Raw genomic sequence first — 18,118 nt, forward strand, 5'->3', positions numbered from 1 at the left:
GGCCTCTAAAGGTCTAGGTTTAACTTACTACTTTATAGATCTCTATCAGTAAAGCAAATAACAGAGCTCCATCATGAGAGGATAAGGATATATTTAAATCTTTGAATATTTATGGTTTCCAGTTTTTAGTATGGTCTTTCAAATACGTAGTACTTGTTGGATGAGGCATGCAAGCAATACTTAGATTATTTTTCTCCTAAAGCTTTTTTTTTTTTGGTCTCAAAAAAGTTTTTCAGATGTTTTATAGTCTGTTTGCCATGTCTAGTATATTTAGTCCACAAATATATATTGGATCTTCTCTTTGTCAGGAATGTGTCTCCTTTATTCTCTCTAGGATACCAGATGTACATAACCATGAACTTTTCTTAATCCAAATGAAGAATTTCCCATGTTCCAGCATTGTGTATCATCTTTGTTGTAAATTTATTGTCCCAATCATTTTATCATTTGAATATATGATTTATTACGAGGACAAGTTTTTATTTTTACATGTAGATTTCCTACCTGCTTATATGATAAGAGTAGAAAGGCAAAAATATAAATAAAATATAAAAAATAAAATTAATTCAGTGTTGGGGGGCCTACGTGGCTCAGTCAGTTGAGTGTTTGCTTTTGGCTGAGGTCATCGTCCTTGGGTTCTGGGATTGAGCCCTATATGGGACTCCTCACTCGACAGGGATTCTGCTTTCCCCCCCCCCCCCTGCCTACAGCTCACCCTGCTTGTGCTTTCCTTCTCTCTCTCTGTTAAATAAACAAATAAGATCTTTAAACAAAAAATAAAGTTATTGCAGTGCTGAACTTTTTACTTGTCTTCATAACTAATGTAATAGATGACTGTTAAGATTGTACATGTTCATTATTTGCCCATCTTAATGCAAGACCAAGGTATTTATTTTTTTATTATTCAGTATGAGAGTACTGCTTAGGGTTCTTCATTGTTTCTCTTGTGTAAACCACATCCATAATTCTTCCTTTGATAGTCCAAATTCATTTTTTTTTTTTAAATAGACAAATACTTGCTTGGACATCTTCAGTTCAGTTCCCCTTTAAGCCTGCTCACTGACATGCGTGTCAGTCTGAATGCTTAGCACATAGACTACTTTCTAGTGTATCTACAAATTTCTCTTCCTAGCTGTTGAGCAGAACCAAGTTTTCCTTAGTAGGAGTCGTAAAGACTTGTTTCAAGGAAGTGGAAATTGATTTAAATTACTTCCATATTCAAATTAATTTGTCTGTTAATTAACTGTATTACTAACATTTAGGCACAGGTTGTAAACATTTCGATTAATTGGCTACAATTTTATTTAAATTTAAGTTCTCTAATGACATTTATAAAACTAAATCTTTTTCTCTTTTCTCTTCTGAGTTGTATATAATTTGTATGAATGAGCTTATATAAAACTTTTAAATATTAATGTTTGTTTGAAAGAAGTTTGAAATCCCGAAGATTTCCTTAGTACATCTTTCAAAATTTAATCCTCCTTTTAGAAATAATTGTGGGTGGGACTTTAACCAAAATGGTACTGTATAAGTCTTCAGCATGTAACCTTGTTTTATAATTTGTAGAGGGACGAAACAGTAAGTTTTAGTTAAGAATATAAAAAAAGAAAATTTTAATGAGGTGATTTAGCATGTTGATTATGTATTAACACAAACATAAAAGCATTTAATATTTGACAGGTACTACTTAAGTGCTTTCTATATTAATTCATATACTTCTCATAGTAAACTTTTGAGGTAGTTACTACCCCCATTTTCCAGGGGAAACTGTGGCACACAGGATGTTAAGTAATTTACCCAACAAAACCTGGCTAGTAAGTGGCAGAACTGGATTAATCCCAGACAGTGTGGCTCTAGCGTATGTACTTTACACAAAACCCCTTTAATGAAAAGGAATATTACAGTGTTAAAATTTATTTCAGATGCTACTAATTTTGTTATTGTGATTTTACTCAGTTGAATTATGTAGTTGCTTAACACATTTGTTTTTATTTCTCTAGGAGTGGAATTTAAAACTATACATGCCCCACCCAGAAGTTATTAGGCCTTCGATTTTGTCTGCTTTCAGCCAATGTTGAATATAGTCCCTTTATTCAACTCTGTTGTTAGGTTGCAGTTTTTTTCTTTAAAAGTGTGGGAAACAAAGCTTGTCCTTGAGCTAACTTGCTGAGAAAAATAACTAGGTCTCCTTTTCAATAAAAACAGATGTTTTATTTACTTGAACTAGTTTTTAGAATTAGTTTACAGCTAAAGTTGACAAAACTGCCTGTACCTGGAATTAAATGACAAATGGGTCTTCACACAGCCATTTATTATTGACAATTGCTCTGAATATGTATTCATGAAACACTTAAGATATACCTCCAAAATTTTATCTAACATAGTGTGAGTCATTCTGTTTCTTTCCATATATGGCTTAATAAACTGACCATATTTAGTCAAATATTGAAAGTTAGCAAGTCATGTGTCTCTTAATGTGCTGCATATGTTAGCCTTTGATTCTCTTAGCAACAATATTTTTATGGACGTGCCTTGCCAGTTTCTTGTGTATGCTTTATAAATGTTCAGGAGACTACTTTGAACAACTTGCTCCACAGACTTGAGATTCATTATACTTCTGTATAATGAATACATATTTTGTGACAACGTATTTAGCATTGATTTTAATTGATTTTAAAACATTTCAAAAACTTACTACATCTATAAACAAAGGAACGAGCAGATTTAGTATTAACCGCTTTAGGTATTTTTATTGGTGTTTCTTACATTGTGCTGACTTGAAAACAAATATTTTAAATCAGAATCAGCAACATTTCATTTATTGGGAATTAGCAATACCCACAGGTTAAGTTTTTTCAAAGAGCCCGGGGGATTGCCTTCCTAAACTTTAAAAATTAACATTCTTCTTGAAAATCTTTCCTCATCAATGTCAAAGATTTACCCATAAGATGGCAAATAAACTCTATTCTAGAATCTGCATACATTTATCCTCACTATATGTGACTTTGCATATTCATACACCAGGAAATGTTTGTCACTTGTTCATATGTTAAGCTCTGGTGTAAGAGCCTTCTCCAGGAAATAGTCCCAGACTATCACCCACCATTCTTCCTTAGTTTTCCTTTTCTGAGCTCCCACAATAAGTAGTGTACAGCTGTATAACTGTATCATATTCCATTTAATATAGTTATCTGTTTATGTGTTTATCTTCTATACTGGGTGGTAAGCTTCTCGGGAACTTACTGTATGGTAAGCTTCTTGAGAACTTTCTCTTCGACTAAATACCACAAATAAAAAATACCACAAATGTCTTTGTTTTCCAAATAGAATATACAGATCATAATTTAATTTCAACACTTCTCTTACTGTTTTCAGAATCACTTCTCTACATCCTCTCCCCAAGTGATTTCAAGCCCCACTATATTATTACCTTAATGCAGATAATTCCTAAATTGATGTTTTCATTTCACATTTATTTTCAAAGCTCTAGATCTGCGTATCCAATTGACCACTGGATATACATGGTTAGATAGTTGTACAGACACCTATAAATTCAGCATATCCAAAGCTATGAAATAAATAATCTTTCTTTCCCCAACCCCTTCTTGAACCTGTAGCATTTATTTTCTGAATGGCTTCTCCCTGTCTTTCACCTTAAGTTTTTCAGTATATATCAGTCTGAAAAACTGCCAAGGCTCAGTTCAGGCTCTTCTCTTTTCATATTGCCTCCAGTAATCTTTCTGAAATAATGATCTGATCATCTCACCCCTCTGCTTAAAAACCCTGAAGAACTCTTTTTAAATATTATCTTCTTAAAATTATAAAATGTTTTCTCTTACTTCTCTCTACTGCTAAATTGAGCGGGTATTATTGATGGGAGTATTGTAGTCAGTTCCTATTATACTTTTGTAGATACTGTCAAATGGTTTTCTGAAGGGTTAAGAAACAGTTTCACCAACAATTTGGTTGTTTCTCCATATTAAAATAGGTTTAATATTTCTCCTTTAAGAATCAAGTCTTGGGGCACCTGGGTGGCTTAGTGGGTTAAAGCCTCTGCCCTCAGCTCAGGTCATGATCTCAGGGTACTGGGATCGAGCCCCACATCGGGCTCTGCTCAGTGGGGACCCTGCTTCCTCCCCTCTCTCTCTCTGCCTGCCTCGCTGCCTACTTGTGATCTCTGTGTCACATAATAAAATCTTTAAAAAAAAAAAAAAAGAATCAAGTCTTGGGGAGCACCATGCTGGCTCAGTTGGTAAAGCATACAACTCTTGATCTCTGGGTTGTTTGAGCCCCATGTTGGGTGTAGAAATCACTTAAAAAATATCTTTAGGGTGCCTGGGTGGCTCAGTTGGTTAAGCAGCTGCCTTCAGCTTAGTCCTAGCGTGGAGTCCCAGGATGGAGTCCCAGGATAGAGTCCCACATTGGGCTGCCTGCTCAGCAGGGAGTCTGCTTCTCCCCCTGGCATTTCCCTTCTTATGCGCTCTCTCTCCCTCACTTTAAAAAATAATAATAATAATATCTTTAGAAAAAAGAATCAAGTCTTGGGACGCCTGAGTGGCTCAGTGGGTTAAAGCCACTGCCTTCAGCTCAGGTCATGATCCCAGGGTTCTGGGATCGAGTCCCACATCGGGCTCTGCTCAGTGGGGACCCTGCTTCCTCCCCTCTCTCTCTCTGCCTGCCTCGCTGCCTACTTGTGATCTCTCTCTGTCAAATAAATAAATAAAATCTTTAAAAAAAAAAAAAGAATCAAGTCTTAAATTTTCGTATATAAACTGCCTATTTATTTTAAACATTTTGGAAATAAAAATTTAAAGAAGAAAATAAAAATTTTTATTGGTCTCAACCACTGATAATGACTATTAAAATTGAATATATATTCTAGTCTTTTTGTGTACATTTTTTTTTGTAAAATTGGAATCATATTAGGAAAACTGTTCTTATATCCTTTTTAAAAAATTTAATAAATTGTGAGCATTTCCCATATCCCTTTATAAAAGAATCATTTCTTGTTTGGTTGACATTATCTTTCAATTTTAACAACAAAAATCAGGGGCGCCTGGGTGGCTCAGTGGATTAAGTCTCTGCCTTCAGCTCAGGTCATGATCTCAGGGTCCTGGGATCGAGCCCCGCATCAGGCTCTCTGCTCAGCAGGGAGCCTGCTTCCCTCTCTCTCTCTCTGCCTGCCTCTCTGCCTACTTATGATCTCTGTCTGTCAAATAAAAAAAATCAGATTCATATTAAATTTATCAAATAGAATTTTATATTTTTATATCAGTGACAAAAGTCAGAATACTGTTACAGAGCCTGTACAAATTAAAGCAGATTGAGTGAAAAGGGTAATAGAATTAAACCAGTCTTTAAAAAAACAAAAACAACAAAAAAAAAACTTTTCTCAAGGAAAATTAATGATTAAGCCTATAAGTAGATCTAATATTAATTGATGCCATTGTGGGTCATTAGCAATCTCAAATAACATTTTTATAGACTACTTGCTAATATAACAGTATTTTGACATTTCTTCTTTTTTTATTAGATAGCTAATGGTTCTCAGATTTCTCCAGCCCTTTCTTTTACCATCTGCCACATGTAAGGTACTGTTCTGGGCACTATGGGACCTTGTCATCGTGTTGCTTATAACTTGTTCCAAGGAGAAGAATCATTGACCCATAGTATCTTAAACCCGTTAGGGAATTTGAGAGATATATAACCCACCAGCTTCTTTCCTCCACTTGAAAAATAAAGACATTAAGCTTCAAAAGATTGAATTCCTTGTCCATCACTACAAAATTTGTGGCAGAGCCTAAACTAGAACCTAGAATTAAAAGCTCTGATTCCCTGTCAGTATTTTTCCACTTTGTACTTTAACCATAATGCTTTTTTTTTAATCCCTTTTTTTTTCTCTAAGAAAATGCTACTAAAAGTATTTTCTTTTGCTTCTGTGATAGGTAAAGAAAAATTGGTTTCATTCTTACAACACTTTGTAAGTACCTAACACTTATGATACTCTGTTTCAGAGACTACAGATGCGTGAGAAATGCATTGATAAACTAGGAATATCTGTTGAAAGCAGTGTTATGTGTGGAAAAGAGCTTATACTTTTGGACTCTAAACATCTGTTAGTGCCACCTCTATCATCTCTCACCTGTCTGACTTATTCAGGCTACTTAATCTCTTTGAATCTTAGCTTTCTCATTCTTTCATCCACTTATTAAGCCCCTACCACAGGCCAAGAACTGTGTAAAATGCTGCAGATACAGCAGAATTTCTGCTCTCATGAAGGTTTATATGAGGACAGTGTATATAAATCAGTAAAGCACCAGTCATACTACCTGCACGAAGTAGACATTTATCGAAGTCCCTTCTTCCAGTTACTATAGGCTACAGTTAAATTTTTTTGTGTCAGTGGTGTGTATATATTAATATTTCATGATAATAGAGGTTAAAACTGAGGGTTTTAAGTATTTATTAATTCATTTTAAAACAGCTGTATTGTACCCCTGTTACATAAATAGCACTTTAAAATCATTCATTCGTGGCGCCAGGGTGGCTCAGTGGGTTAAAGCCTTTGGCTCAGGTCATGATCCCAGAGTCCTGGGATCGAGCCCCACATCAGGCTCTCTACTCAGCAGGGAGCCTCCTTCCCCTTCTCTCTGCCTGCCTCTCTGCCTACTTGTGATTGTCTGTCAAATAAATAAATAAAATCTTTAAAATCATTCATTCATTTGCTCTTAAAGTGTGAATGCATCATCGATGGCAAATAGTGGGGGTTTTTTTGAAATTACAGTCTGTTCATTTTTAAGAAAATCTATGCCAAAAACCCAAGTTAGACCAAGTATAGTTTCTCATTTAAGTAAACATTGTATTCCATGGGAAAAGTGGCTAGTTCAGCTTGCATCTTAGCTACACAAGTGCTTTTCCTAAGAGCAGTCATTGTACTTGGAACAAGTTTTTATCCATACTTCTGTCTTGTTCCACAGAGTATTAAAAAGATGATGTGTATTCAGGGGGTCCATTCTTAATAGGATTTATAGATTTTACTACTTTGCCAAGGACATTCAAAAATAAAAATAGCTTTTAAAAAAAACTATGAGTGCATAGTGGGAGATATAGTGACTGTTAGTAGAAATTTTTTTGGCCACTGCCTTGATTTGTGCTAACGCACAAGCAGATTTTGCCGGTGGTGCTTTCTGAACTCTTAAGTTCACCTGTCAACACAGTGAAAAGGGGAACTACCATCTTAGTATTATTTTGAGAATAGTTTTGACCTTGTAAATTCCTTGAAAGGATCCCTCCCCCTCAACAGACCACATTTTGGGAACCATTGCTGTAGAGGATATTATTGGTACTCATATAATGTTTTGATTGTTACTATAGTATCTACTTATTTTTATCATGAGGTTGGCATAGTCTAGTCACATGTGTGCCTCAAAGCAGGGACTCTTATACTTTAGTTGGTACCATTAGCCTGTTTGATGGCAGTACAGTCAAGATAGCAGACTAAAAGAGAATGTTTATGTTATAAAAGCTGCAGAGTTTATTTGGAGCATTGATTCACATTTTTCCTAATTGTGCTTTCTGTTTTGTTTTTAGGCTTGCATTGATGACAATGTTGATATGGTGAAGTTTCTGGTTGAAAATGGAGCAAATATTAATCAACCTGATAATGAAGGCTGGATACCACTACATGCAGCTGCTTCCTGTGGCTATCTTGACATTGCAGAGTAAGTCAGTTCTATGTTTAGTTTTGTCCAAATATCCAAACACTATTTTAGTTACCTGAAATTTTATAGAAATTGTTGCAGATAAATGAACTCTTATATTACCTTAATTCATGAAAACTATTCTTCCCAGGAAAAAGAATAAGCAGTTCTTGGGAATCCATATATCCAGTCTCTCTTTGGGAGGTCATCTTCTGTCTCCCCACCTTTCTGGGCTTTTGGTACTTTTTATTAGTATGAGTAATTGTACACTTCTCCTTTCCCATCTCCTTTTCTTTTGAGTGCATGGAAAGCATTGTCAAATGATTCAAGAATAATACTTAGCAGTCTAGTCAGTCTATCCTTAATAATTGTGTGTTGTTAGGGGAAACTAACAAGAACTTGGGTTACTTTGCTATAGGGAGAATATGTTACATAGTTCTCTAATTAGTCAAAACATTTATGCTTGTTACTAAAATTGTTTTCTAAAAATATGGTTTTTAGAAAATTCAGTGGGCAATGATCATTCTTACCTACCTTTAATGGTACTTTCCAAGAAAATCTGATTCTTCAAACATTTAACAAGGAAGTATAGTTTTCCTGACAAAATAATTTTTACACTAAATTATTTCACTTTTTGGTTACTATGTGTCCAACACCCTAAACAGGTTTTATTGTCTGTCTGTTTACATCAGAGTTTATCCCCTGGTAAATACTGAATATAGGAGTTCTGCTTTATGACTCTCTCTTGTAAGAGAGTCTTAAATATTGTTATTTCTTTGTGTGTTTCATTTCTCCCCCCCCCGTGTGTATTGGAACTATGATACATCTTTTTTTTTTAAAGATTTCATTTATTTGAGAGAAGAGTGAGAGATTGTGTGCACAAGCAGGGGCTGGGGCAGAGGGAGTGGGAGAAGCAGACTCCCGTCGGAGCAGGGAATCCAACGTGGGGCTCAATCCCAGGACTCTTGAGATCATGACCTGAGCCAAAGGCAGATGCTTAATCTACTGAGGCACCCAGGTGCCCCAATACACCATTTTAAATGGGAGGCAGTGTTTGGTAAAAAGAAAAGTACTCTGGCCTAGGAATAGAATGTCTGAGTCACTTGAGTTTTATTACTACCTGTAATACTAATTACATTTCATCTTTTCCTTTCTGGGCCTTGATTTCTGATTCTTTTTCTTTTTTTTAAAGATTTATTTATTTGAAAGAGACCGTGATCATGAGCTTGAGGGCAGGGGAGGGGCAGCGGAAGAGGGAGAGAGAGAGAGAATCCTCAAGCAGACTCGCCACCGAGCATGGATCCCACTGCAGGGCTTGATCCCAGAACCCTAAGATCATGACCTGAGCCAAAATCAGGAGTTGGACACTTAACTGAGACACCCAGGCACCCCGGAGCCTTGATTTCTTTATGTATAAAATGAGGTAGTCTTTTGTCATGCAAAACAGTAGTTTGTTCATCAACAGTAGGTTGTTCATCATTACAATCATGGTTCTCACTTCCTTACTCCTTTATAATATTTATAAACCAGGAACAACCTAGGAAAATTGGGTTACTCTGCTAAGTGAAGTATTTGGAGTTAAATTTGTTATAAATCCTGCTTCTGCCATTCACTAATTTTATGCCCTTGGCCAAGCTAGTTCACCTCAGTGATTAATGTTATTATATAGTAGGAATGATCTGGCTTCCTCCTGCCTCTTATTTCTCTTAGAGCTTTCCATATTTTTCACTCTCTCAATGCTGGACTACTTTTGATTCCCCAGATTTTCACTGCTGGCTCATATTAATGAGTCTTTGCTTACTTTGGTTCATTTGCCTTATTTCTTTACTTGACCAGCTCCTACCAAACTCTCAAATGCAGTTACGTAAAGGTCACTTCTGCCAGAAACATTTCTGATGTTTCTGGGTAATTCATCATCATCATCATCATCGTATCTACAATATATCAGATGTTTACATGCTTTGATAGGAACTGCGTTATACACAAAATAGTTTTCGTTCGTCCCTATTGAAATGAGAGATGAAATAAACAACGAACCACGCAGTTTACTCTAAAGTTTTGCGAATGATTTGGATACAGTGACTTCTAAATTTTTGACCCCTAAGCGCACCTGGCTGGCTCAGTCAGTAGAGCAAGCAACTCTTGACCTCAGGGTTGTGAGTTTGAGCCCCAAGGAGATTACTTACCTTAAAAAGAAAGTCTTACCAAAAAAATAAATGAATAAAATTTGATCTGTTGGACATAGAACAGAGAGCATGAGATTACAGTTTAGTTTCTAGACGTTTAACAATTTCACATCTGGTTTGCAGCCTGGCAGAAGCTAAGTGAAAAATGGATGATGGCTCTTCATATTCTGACTCAATTATCTCACCTTTTCACCACATAATTATTCTCAACTTCCCTGCTTTGAATAAGGTAGAAGTCTTAGGAAGAACTAAAAATAAAGATTGTTTAATAATTCCCCTTTTTCAGAGTGGATTAGAGGAACAAAAAAGAAGGCTTAAGTTTGGGGACTATGATGTTAATGCAGCATATGCATTGTTTTACTAAATACTGATGGGTCGGGTATTGATATGTATGCACTAACATTCTCTTCCTTCAGTATGCTGAATTGTGTCTGTACATAATTCGTATGTTGAAGCTCTGACCCCCCAAAATCTTGGATTGTGACTGTATAGATGCAGCCATTGAAGAGATAATTAAGTTAAAATGAGGCTCTTGGGATAGGTCCTAATTCAGTCTTACTGGTTTCTTTGTAAGAAAAGGAAATTTGGTTGCAAAAAGAGGCACCTAGTTCATCCACACAGAAAAGACCACTGGAAATTACACTGTGAAAAAGGTAGCCATCTCTGAGCCAAGGAGAGAAGCCTCAGAAGAAACCCTTTTAAACCTGCCAACACTTTGATCTTAAACTTCAGACCTCTCAAACTATAAGTAAACAAAATTCTGTTGTTTATTAAGCCACTTAGTCTGTAGTATTTTTTTAAGACTTTATTTATTTACTAGAGAGAGAGAGAGAGAGAGATCACAAGTAGGCAGAGAGGCAGGCAGAGGAGGAAGGGGCAGCAGACTCCCCACTGAGCAGAGAGCCCAATTTGGGACTCCATCCCGGGACCCTGAGCCAAAGGCAGAGGCTTAACCCACTGAGCCACCCAGGCGCCCCAGTGTGGTTTTTGTTTTTGTTTTTTTTTTAATGCTATTTTGTTATGGTTGCGCTAGTACACTAATATAGGCAGTATAAAAGTCTTACTGTCGCTTCAAGGTATTCATCCCTAAAAATTATACTGTTGTCATTGGGTTGTGCTTTAAAGGTAAAATTGAATAGAATGGCTTTGGACATATTAGAAAAAGCAAACAATTACAGAACCCAGAAAGTATTTAATTTAGCTCTCCAATACGTAAGTTCAGTTAGTCTTAACTCTCTAACCATAAAGTATAAATTATATATTCAAATTATTATGTACAGGGGTGCCTGGGTGGCTCAGTCGCTTAAGCATCCAATCTTGATTTTGGCCCAGGTCATGATCCTCGGGGTCATGAGATTGAGGGCCATGTCAGGCTCCACGCTCAGTGTGGAGTCCTCTTGAGATTCTCTCTCCCTGTCTGCCCCTCCCCCTGCTCACACGCTCTCTCTAAAATAAATAAATAGGAGTGCCTGAATGGCTCAGTGTGTTAAAGCCTGTGCCTTCAGCTCAGGTCATGATCTCAGGGTCCTGGGATCGAGTCCCGCATCGGGCTCTCTGCTCAGCAGGGAGCCTGCTTCCCTCTCTCTCTCTCTGCCTGCCTCTCTGCCTACTTGTGATCTCTGTCTGTCAAATAAATAAATAAAATCTTAAAAAAAAAAACACTGAATTATTATGCACAAAGCAATGAAAGCCAAGTCCTCTAACTGAAGAAATAATTAAATGAAAACATAGGAGCTATACAGTGGCAGCATTTTAATTCTGTCTTTTCATTTAACTGGAATGTTTTTGTAAAAGAAACTTCTTCTTGTTGGGGCGCCTGGGTGACTCAGTGGGTTGGGCCGCTGCCTTCGGCTTGGGTCATGATCTCAGGGTCCTGGGATCGAGTCCCACATCGGGCTCTCTGCTCAGCAGGGAGCCTGCTTCCCTCTCTCTCTCTCTGCCTGCCTCTCCATCTACTTGTGATTTCTCTCTGTCAAATAAATACATAAAATCTTTAAAATGCAAACTATTTAAAAAAAAAAAAAAGAAAGAAACTTCTTCGTGTTTATATAGTCAACCCAATACAAGTTTTGTAGGAAAGAGAGGCTGTAGCCTTTATTCTTTTCCTCTATATACAGATTCTTAAAATAGTAAGTTGGTTCATTAGTTACCTTCAAAAAGGACTAATTGGTTTTTTGAGGGATAAGCAACTTCAGGAGCTCTTACATTTATATATACTTAATGTGCTTTATATGTTACTGGCATTATGTTTATTGATTAGTAAATTATACGTCTTTGGTTATCGAGAGTCTCTTCATGTTAGCTTCTAAGACCTTGGGATATGAACAAATGAAGTGATCTTTAAACCTTCCTTGCTAGCCAGCATTACAAGATGTCCCTTTTTTTTTTTTCCCCCCGCCCCGGGTTTGGAATTGCTATTTCTCTGGTGAGCCCTGTTTTTAGTAATGGATGTTAGAACTATTCATTGCTACTGAGTTGGTCATTGCTTCAAATTCATTCTTGGCACCAGGATGTTTTCCTTTACCTTTTTTATCTTGTATTAATATGTCCTTTCTCCCTTTATTTCATTGCCAGGAATTTTAGTATTAAAATAACACATGATTACTAATTTGCTTCATTATATATTACACATATGTTAGGCTCTTTATAATAATGCCACTGTACAATACCACTAACAACAATAATATGATTACTGAAAGCAGTTTGAAGTTTTGTGTGGGGGCATTTCTTTTGGTCCTTAAGGTATCCCACTTCACATGTACCATCATAAAGTGTTGAAAGCACTTGAAATAGCTCTTTTCTGTGTGGTTATGCCACCAATTAGATATACTGTTAGGTTCATTGTTCAATTTTATTTATTTTTTAGAGTTTGCTTTTTTTAATTTAATTTTGTTTTATAATTTACATAAAATACTGAGTTCTAATGGCAATTCTATCTATCCTGTTTCCTTCCACATTATTTTGCAAATTTTGTATTTTACCCCAGTGTGGGTTTTGTTTTTAATATTTTATTTATTTATCAGAGAGAGAGAGTGCGCGCGCGAGTACACAAGCAGGCAGAGTAGCAGGCAGAGGTGGAGAGAGAAGCACGCTCTCCGCCAAGCAAGGAGCCCGTTTGGTACTTGATCCCAGGACCCTGGAATCATGACCCAAGCCGAAGGCAGCGGCTGAACCTACTGAGCCACCCAGGCATCCCCCCAGTTTGTTTTTTAATACAAGTATCATTGAAAATATTATTTCCCCTTGTAGGTAAATGATAGAATACCATATACATATTTCTTCATTTGCTTTTTTCTCTTAACAGTCTATTCTGGAGATCACTATATGGTGGGGTATATAGACCTATTTCTCATTGTTCTCATTGTTTAGGTTTTATTACTCCGTGTATGTATGTCATTGTAGTTTATACAGCCTGTTCTTCTTAATTGGCCAAAGAATTCTATTTATTTGAATGACTTTAGTAAACAGTTTGTTTTATTAATGTTTTGGTTATTGATGTGATTATTCTGATATCTTTTTATATTTTAATTTCATCACTTTTTTCTTTTTTTAGGCTTCTACCACAGATGTTTAGGAGTGCTTGCTTTATTCTTTTTCTTTTTTTTTTTAATTCATTTATTTGAGAGAGAGAAAGAGAAGCTTCATGCATGAGTAAGGGAAGGGACACAGAGGGGAGGGAGAAGAAGAGGGAAAGAGTCCCAAGCAGACTCATTACTGAGCAGGGCCCAATGCAGGTCTTGATCCTATGACCCTGAGGTTATGACCTGAGCCAAAATCAAGAGTTGGAAGATCAGTCGGCTGAGCCACCTAGGCACTCCTAGGAGTGCTTTTATCTTGAGTAGCTTTGGTGTTTGCCATAAAAATTTTCAATAGTAGAGAAAACTAGACCTGTATAAAGCTTGCATTATTTAGTTTATATAGGATGGAATAGTGCATCATTAGTATGTTTAATGCATTTTTCCTTGTGTTTGGAGCAGTTTCAAAGCCACTACTACTGAAGATTTTATATCCTTATAAAATGCTAGTAGGGGGTGCCTGGGTGGCTCAGTCAGTTAAGCATCCGCCTTCAGCTTAAATTCCTGGGATTGAGCCCCACAATAGGGCTGAGAGTCTGCTTCTTCCTCTCCCTCTGCCCCTATCCCCCTTCTGGCTTGTATTGGCTCTCTCTCGCACACGCGCTGTCTCTCTCTCTCTCTCTCTCTCAAATAAATGAAATCTTAAAAAAAAAAAAAAAAAAAAAAGCTAGTAGGATTACATTCAGTGACATTTTCATGGTCCTATTTACAGCATGGAAAAAGTTTCATGAGCTTTGTCACTTGATCATTAAAGTATCAGCTATTTAAGAGTATGATAACTTTTAAATATTTGTGGTGGCTTATTTATGGCTTGGCTTTTCTTCATTATAGCTTTATTCCATAAACATCCAATATAATCCTCAAGATTTCTCTTGGCTTACCCTTCAAAATATATCCAGTATGTGACTATTTTCATCACCTCTTTAATTTCTTCCTGATCCTGGACACTGTTGTTTTTCACTGGAATTATTATAGTTGCAACAATTTTAATTATAACCATCCTCTTGCCACCTCCCCCCCCATCTGTTTTCCACACGGCAACCAGGATGATCCATTTAAAATACTACAAGTGGGATGACATCACATTTTTATTCAAATCCTTCCAGTGGATTCATAATGCATTCAGAGTAGAAGCCAGAATTGCTCTTAACTTTAGGCAGATTTGCAGCTTCTCTGAACCTCTTTTCTTCATCTATAAAATAAAAATACTTACTCCTATAAGACTATTGTAAAGATTAGAGAATGTGTGTAAGACACTTGGTACAATATATAGCATATTTAGTATTCAGTAAATGTTAGCTAAATTGATATTATTCAGAATACTGTATTTAGTCATGGCTTTTAGTGAAAAATAGCTGAGCTCTTGGTTCTCCTGATTATAAAAAAACTGTCATGTCATCTGGTATGAAAGTAAATGTAACTAGATGAGAAGAACAAGAGGATAGTAAAGTAGTAGTCATGTCACACTTACTTTGATATGTGGATATTTGAGCTTCAAGAAGAGTTGTCAAATTCATGAATTTTGGTTTTATTTACATATTTCTTGTCAAGAACAATACTTTGTCTAAAGCAGACGGTGTATTTTGATTAGGAGTCTCAGAAGGTAAAACTAAGTCTAGGATCCTACAAAAATATTAAAATTTTATATAAGAGATACTTATATCTTACTATTATATAATGAGGTGTGTTTGCTTAAAACTGTAAAAATCATTTTCTCATATACATTCTTACTGCTTTTTTAAAGAACAGTATGGGAATGTTCACTGTTACTTCCGTTTTACAATCAGAACTGAAACTTCATTCTCAGGACTCAAATTCTGATGTTCTTTTCATTGTATCACAACCATCTCATAAGTAGTGTTAGGCATTGTGAGAGATAAAAATGGCTACAACTCCATTCCTAATCTCAAACTTACAGATACATGTGAAGTTAATTAACTAATACTACATAGAATAAAGGGACCAACAAATGTACAAGGAACACTGAAGAAGTGATTATTTTTAAGTTACAATGATTTATACCGGTTATGCCTCCTTCCACTTTACACGGTCATGTTACAGTTCAACTGTCTCCCATTTTAAAAAGCAAAACACATCCTTTAATGACCATTCTCACCTCCCAGTCCATCCCCCTTGCATAACTATAATAATCCCAGTCTTTTAAGCAGCAACGAATTAAAGCTGCAAGCACAAGCTTTGCTCCCACTGTGAAGGAAACACATCCAATCATTCTTCTTGTGGGCAGGTCACATCCTATGCTATTTTTTTTTCCATTCCATATCACTTTATTTTTTTTTATCATATTCAGTTAGCCACTGTATAGTACATAATTAGTCCTTGATGCAGTGTTCATTGTTTTATTAGTTAAATATAACACCCAGTGCTCATCACAGCTCATGCCTTCCACAATACCCATCATCCTGTTACCCCCACCCCCTTCCCTCCTCTCCTCTGAAACCCCCAGATTGTTTCTCAGGGTCAGAAGTTTCTCATGATTTATCTCCCTCTCTGATTTCTCCCCCTTTGGATTCTCTCCCTTCCCCTCTGGTCCTCCTCGCTGTTGCTTATGTCCCACATATGCGAGAAACCCTGTGACAGTTGTCTTGCTATGTTTGACTTACTTCACTTGACATAATCCTCTCCAGTTCCATCCATGTGGATCCAAATGGTGGGTATTTATCATTTCTATTGGCTGAATAATATTCCTTTATGTATATGGATCACATCTCCTTTACCCATTCATCTGTTGAAGGGCATCTTGGCTCTTTCCACAGTTTGGCTATTGTGGACATTGATGCTATGAACATTGGGGTGCACGTGCACCTTCTTTTCACTATGTCTGTATCTTTGCGATAAATCCCAGTAGTGCATTTGCTGGGTCATAGGGTAGCTCTGTTATTAACATCTTGAGGAACCTCCACACTGTTTTCCAGAGTGGCCATACCAACTTGCATTCCCAGCAGCAGCATAAGAGGGGTCTCCTTTCTCTGCATCCTTGCCAACATCTGTTGTTTCCGAAAGAAGTGATTGATTTTGATTAGGGCAGAGAATGATTCTAGAGGAGATGACGTTAATTGTTATGTTAAACAGTGAGCAGGGTTTTATGCCTATGAGAGTTGGGAGCTCTCTGAACAAAGTCATGTTATTCATGAGTGAGAAATAATATATGGTAAAGTTCTTTTAACTGGCCTCCACTGTATTAACTAGCATTTGCCACTTCTTTGTTAAAACATAATGACTGCTTCCTGTAAAGCTGTTAAAACTGAACATTGCAACAAATAGGCTACTTCTACTAAGGTTGCTTACTCTGTTTCACCGATTGGATTACAAGCCTACCAAAAGTTAATTGGGTGTGTGCTGAACTTGTTATTGATTTTTTTTAAAAGATTTTATTTATTTATTTGACACAGTGTGATCACAAGTAGGCAGAGAGGCAGGCAGAGTGAAAGGGGGAAGCAGGCTCCCTGCTGAGCAGAGAGCCCGATGCAGGACTCGATCCCAGGACCTGAGATCATGACTTGAGCTGAAGGCAGAGGCCCAACCCAGTGAGCCACCCAAGTGCCTCTGAACTTGTTACTGATTATTTAGATAGCCCAAAACTGATGAAATATGTACAAAAAAGAAAATTACTATTGTAACTAAGTTAAATACTTTGAAAGACTTGATAAAGGCAAGCCTTAAAAATATAATTGTTGATGGGTGCCTGGGTGGCTCAGCAGTTGTGTCTGACTCTTTATTTAGTTTCAGGTCCCATCTTGATGGGAGTCTCAACTCCATCGAGCCCCGCATGGGGCTCTGCTCTCAGCATGGAGTCTGCTTGATAGTCTCTCTCTCTCCTTCTGCCTCGTTCTCTGCTGGCACTCACTCTCTAAAATAAATAAATATTTTATATATATAATTGCTGTTTAAGTAGATGTGGATGTGCTGAAGGAAGGAATGAAGGGTTGAAAGTAAAAGATCCAGAGGGAGTGTGTACTTTGCTTTCCTGTTGACTTCAAGTTTTTGCTTCATTTTAAAGACCCTTGGAGGTCTTAGGAAATGTACTATGAGTATGGTTTATGCAAGAAAGGTAGCATAGGTTTAAGACATTGGAGACATTCTCCAGTATCTTCTGTGTTGATTTAAATATCTTATTTACATTTAATTATTTTCATATCTATATATCATATTTTATGACTCCCTGTTTTTTTAATTGGCCTTTCTAGTTAACCAAGCAAATACTCGTTTTGATTCCATTGGATAAGAAGAGTTTTTTGGAGCCATAGTTTTTCAGGAAGAAGAGCATTAGTGGTATATAGAGAGTAGCAGATCCAGTTGGCAAAATGAACTGAGTCTATAGCATAGAGGAATTTGTATGCCTTGCTAAGGTTGACCTTTAGTGCTGATGCATTTTTAGGGAATGATCCTCACTCTGTATTTTAGGAAAACTATTCTTCACAGATTAGTATTATTGGCAGAAATTGGAAGTGGGGCAGACCTGAGAGAAATTGGAAAACAGAATTGGTAAGGCTTGGTTGTGATTCACTGGATATGCGTAGTGAGATAGGAGGAAAAATCAAAAGGTGGTGATAATGCCTGATAATAGCTAATGTTCATTGAGTGTTTGATATGTGCTAGTCACTGCTCTAAGTCCTTTAAGTATATAATTTCAGTTACC

General features: G+C 36.7%; 1 protein-coding gene across 7 annotated transcripts in view; it reads left to right on the forward strand.

Moving 5' to 3' along the window:
• Window positions 1-18,118, forward strand: part of PPP1R12A (protein phosphatase 1 regulatory subunit 12A) — a 148,278-nt gene that overhangs the window by 37,224 nt on the left and 92,936 nt on the right. For all 7 annotated transcript variants that reach the window (XM_032346911.1, XM_032346916.1, XM_032346915.1 and 4 more), the window contains exon 2: window positions 7,591-7,721. In XM_032346911.1, coding sequence (XP_032202802.1) covers window positions 7,591-7,721 — 131 coding nt within the window. The remainder of the gene's footprint in view (window positions 1-7,590; window positions 7,722-18,118) is intronic.

This window comes from Mustela erminea, chromosome 6 (genome assembly GCF_009829155.1).
Source record: "Mustela erminea isolate mMusErm1 chromosome 6, mMusErm1.Pri, whole genome shotgun sequence".
NCBI lineage: Eukaryota > Metazoa > Chordata > Mammalia > Carnivora > Mustelidae > Mustela > Mustela erminea.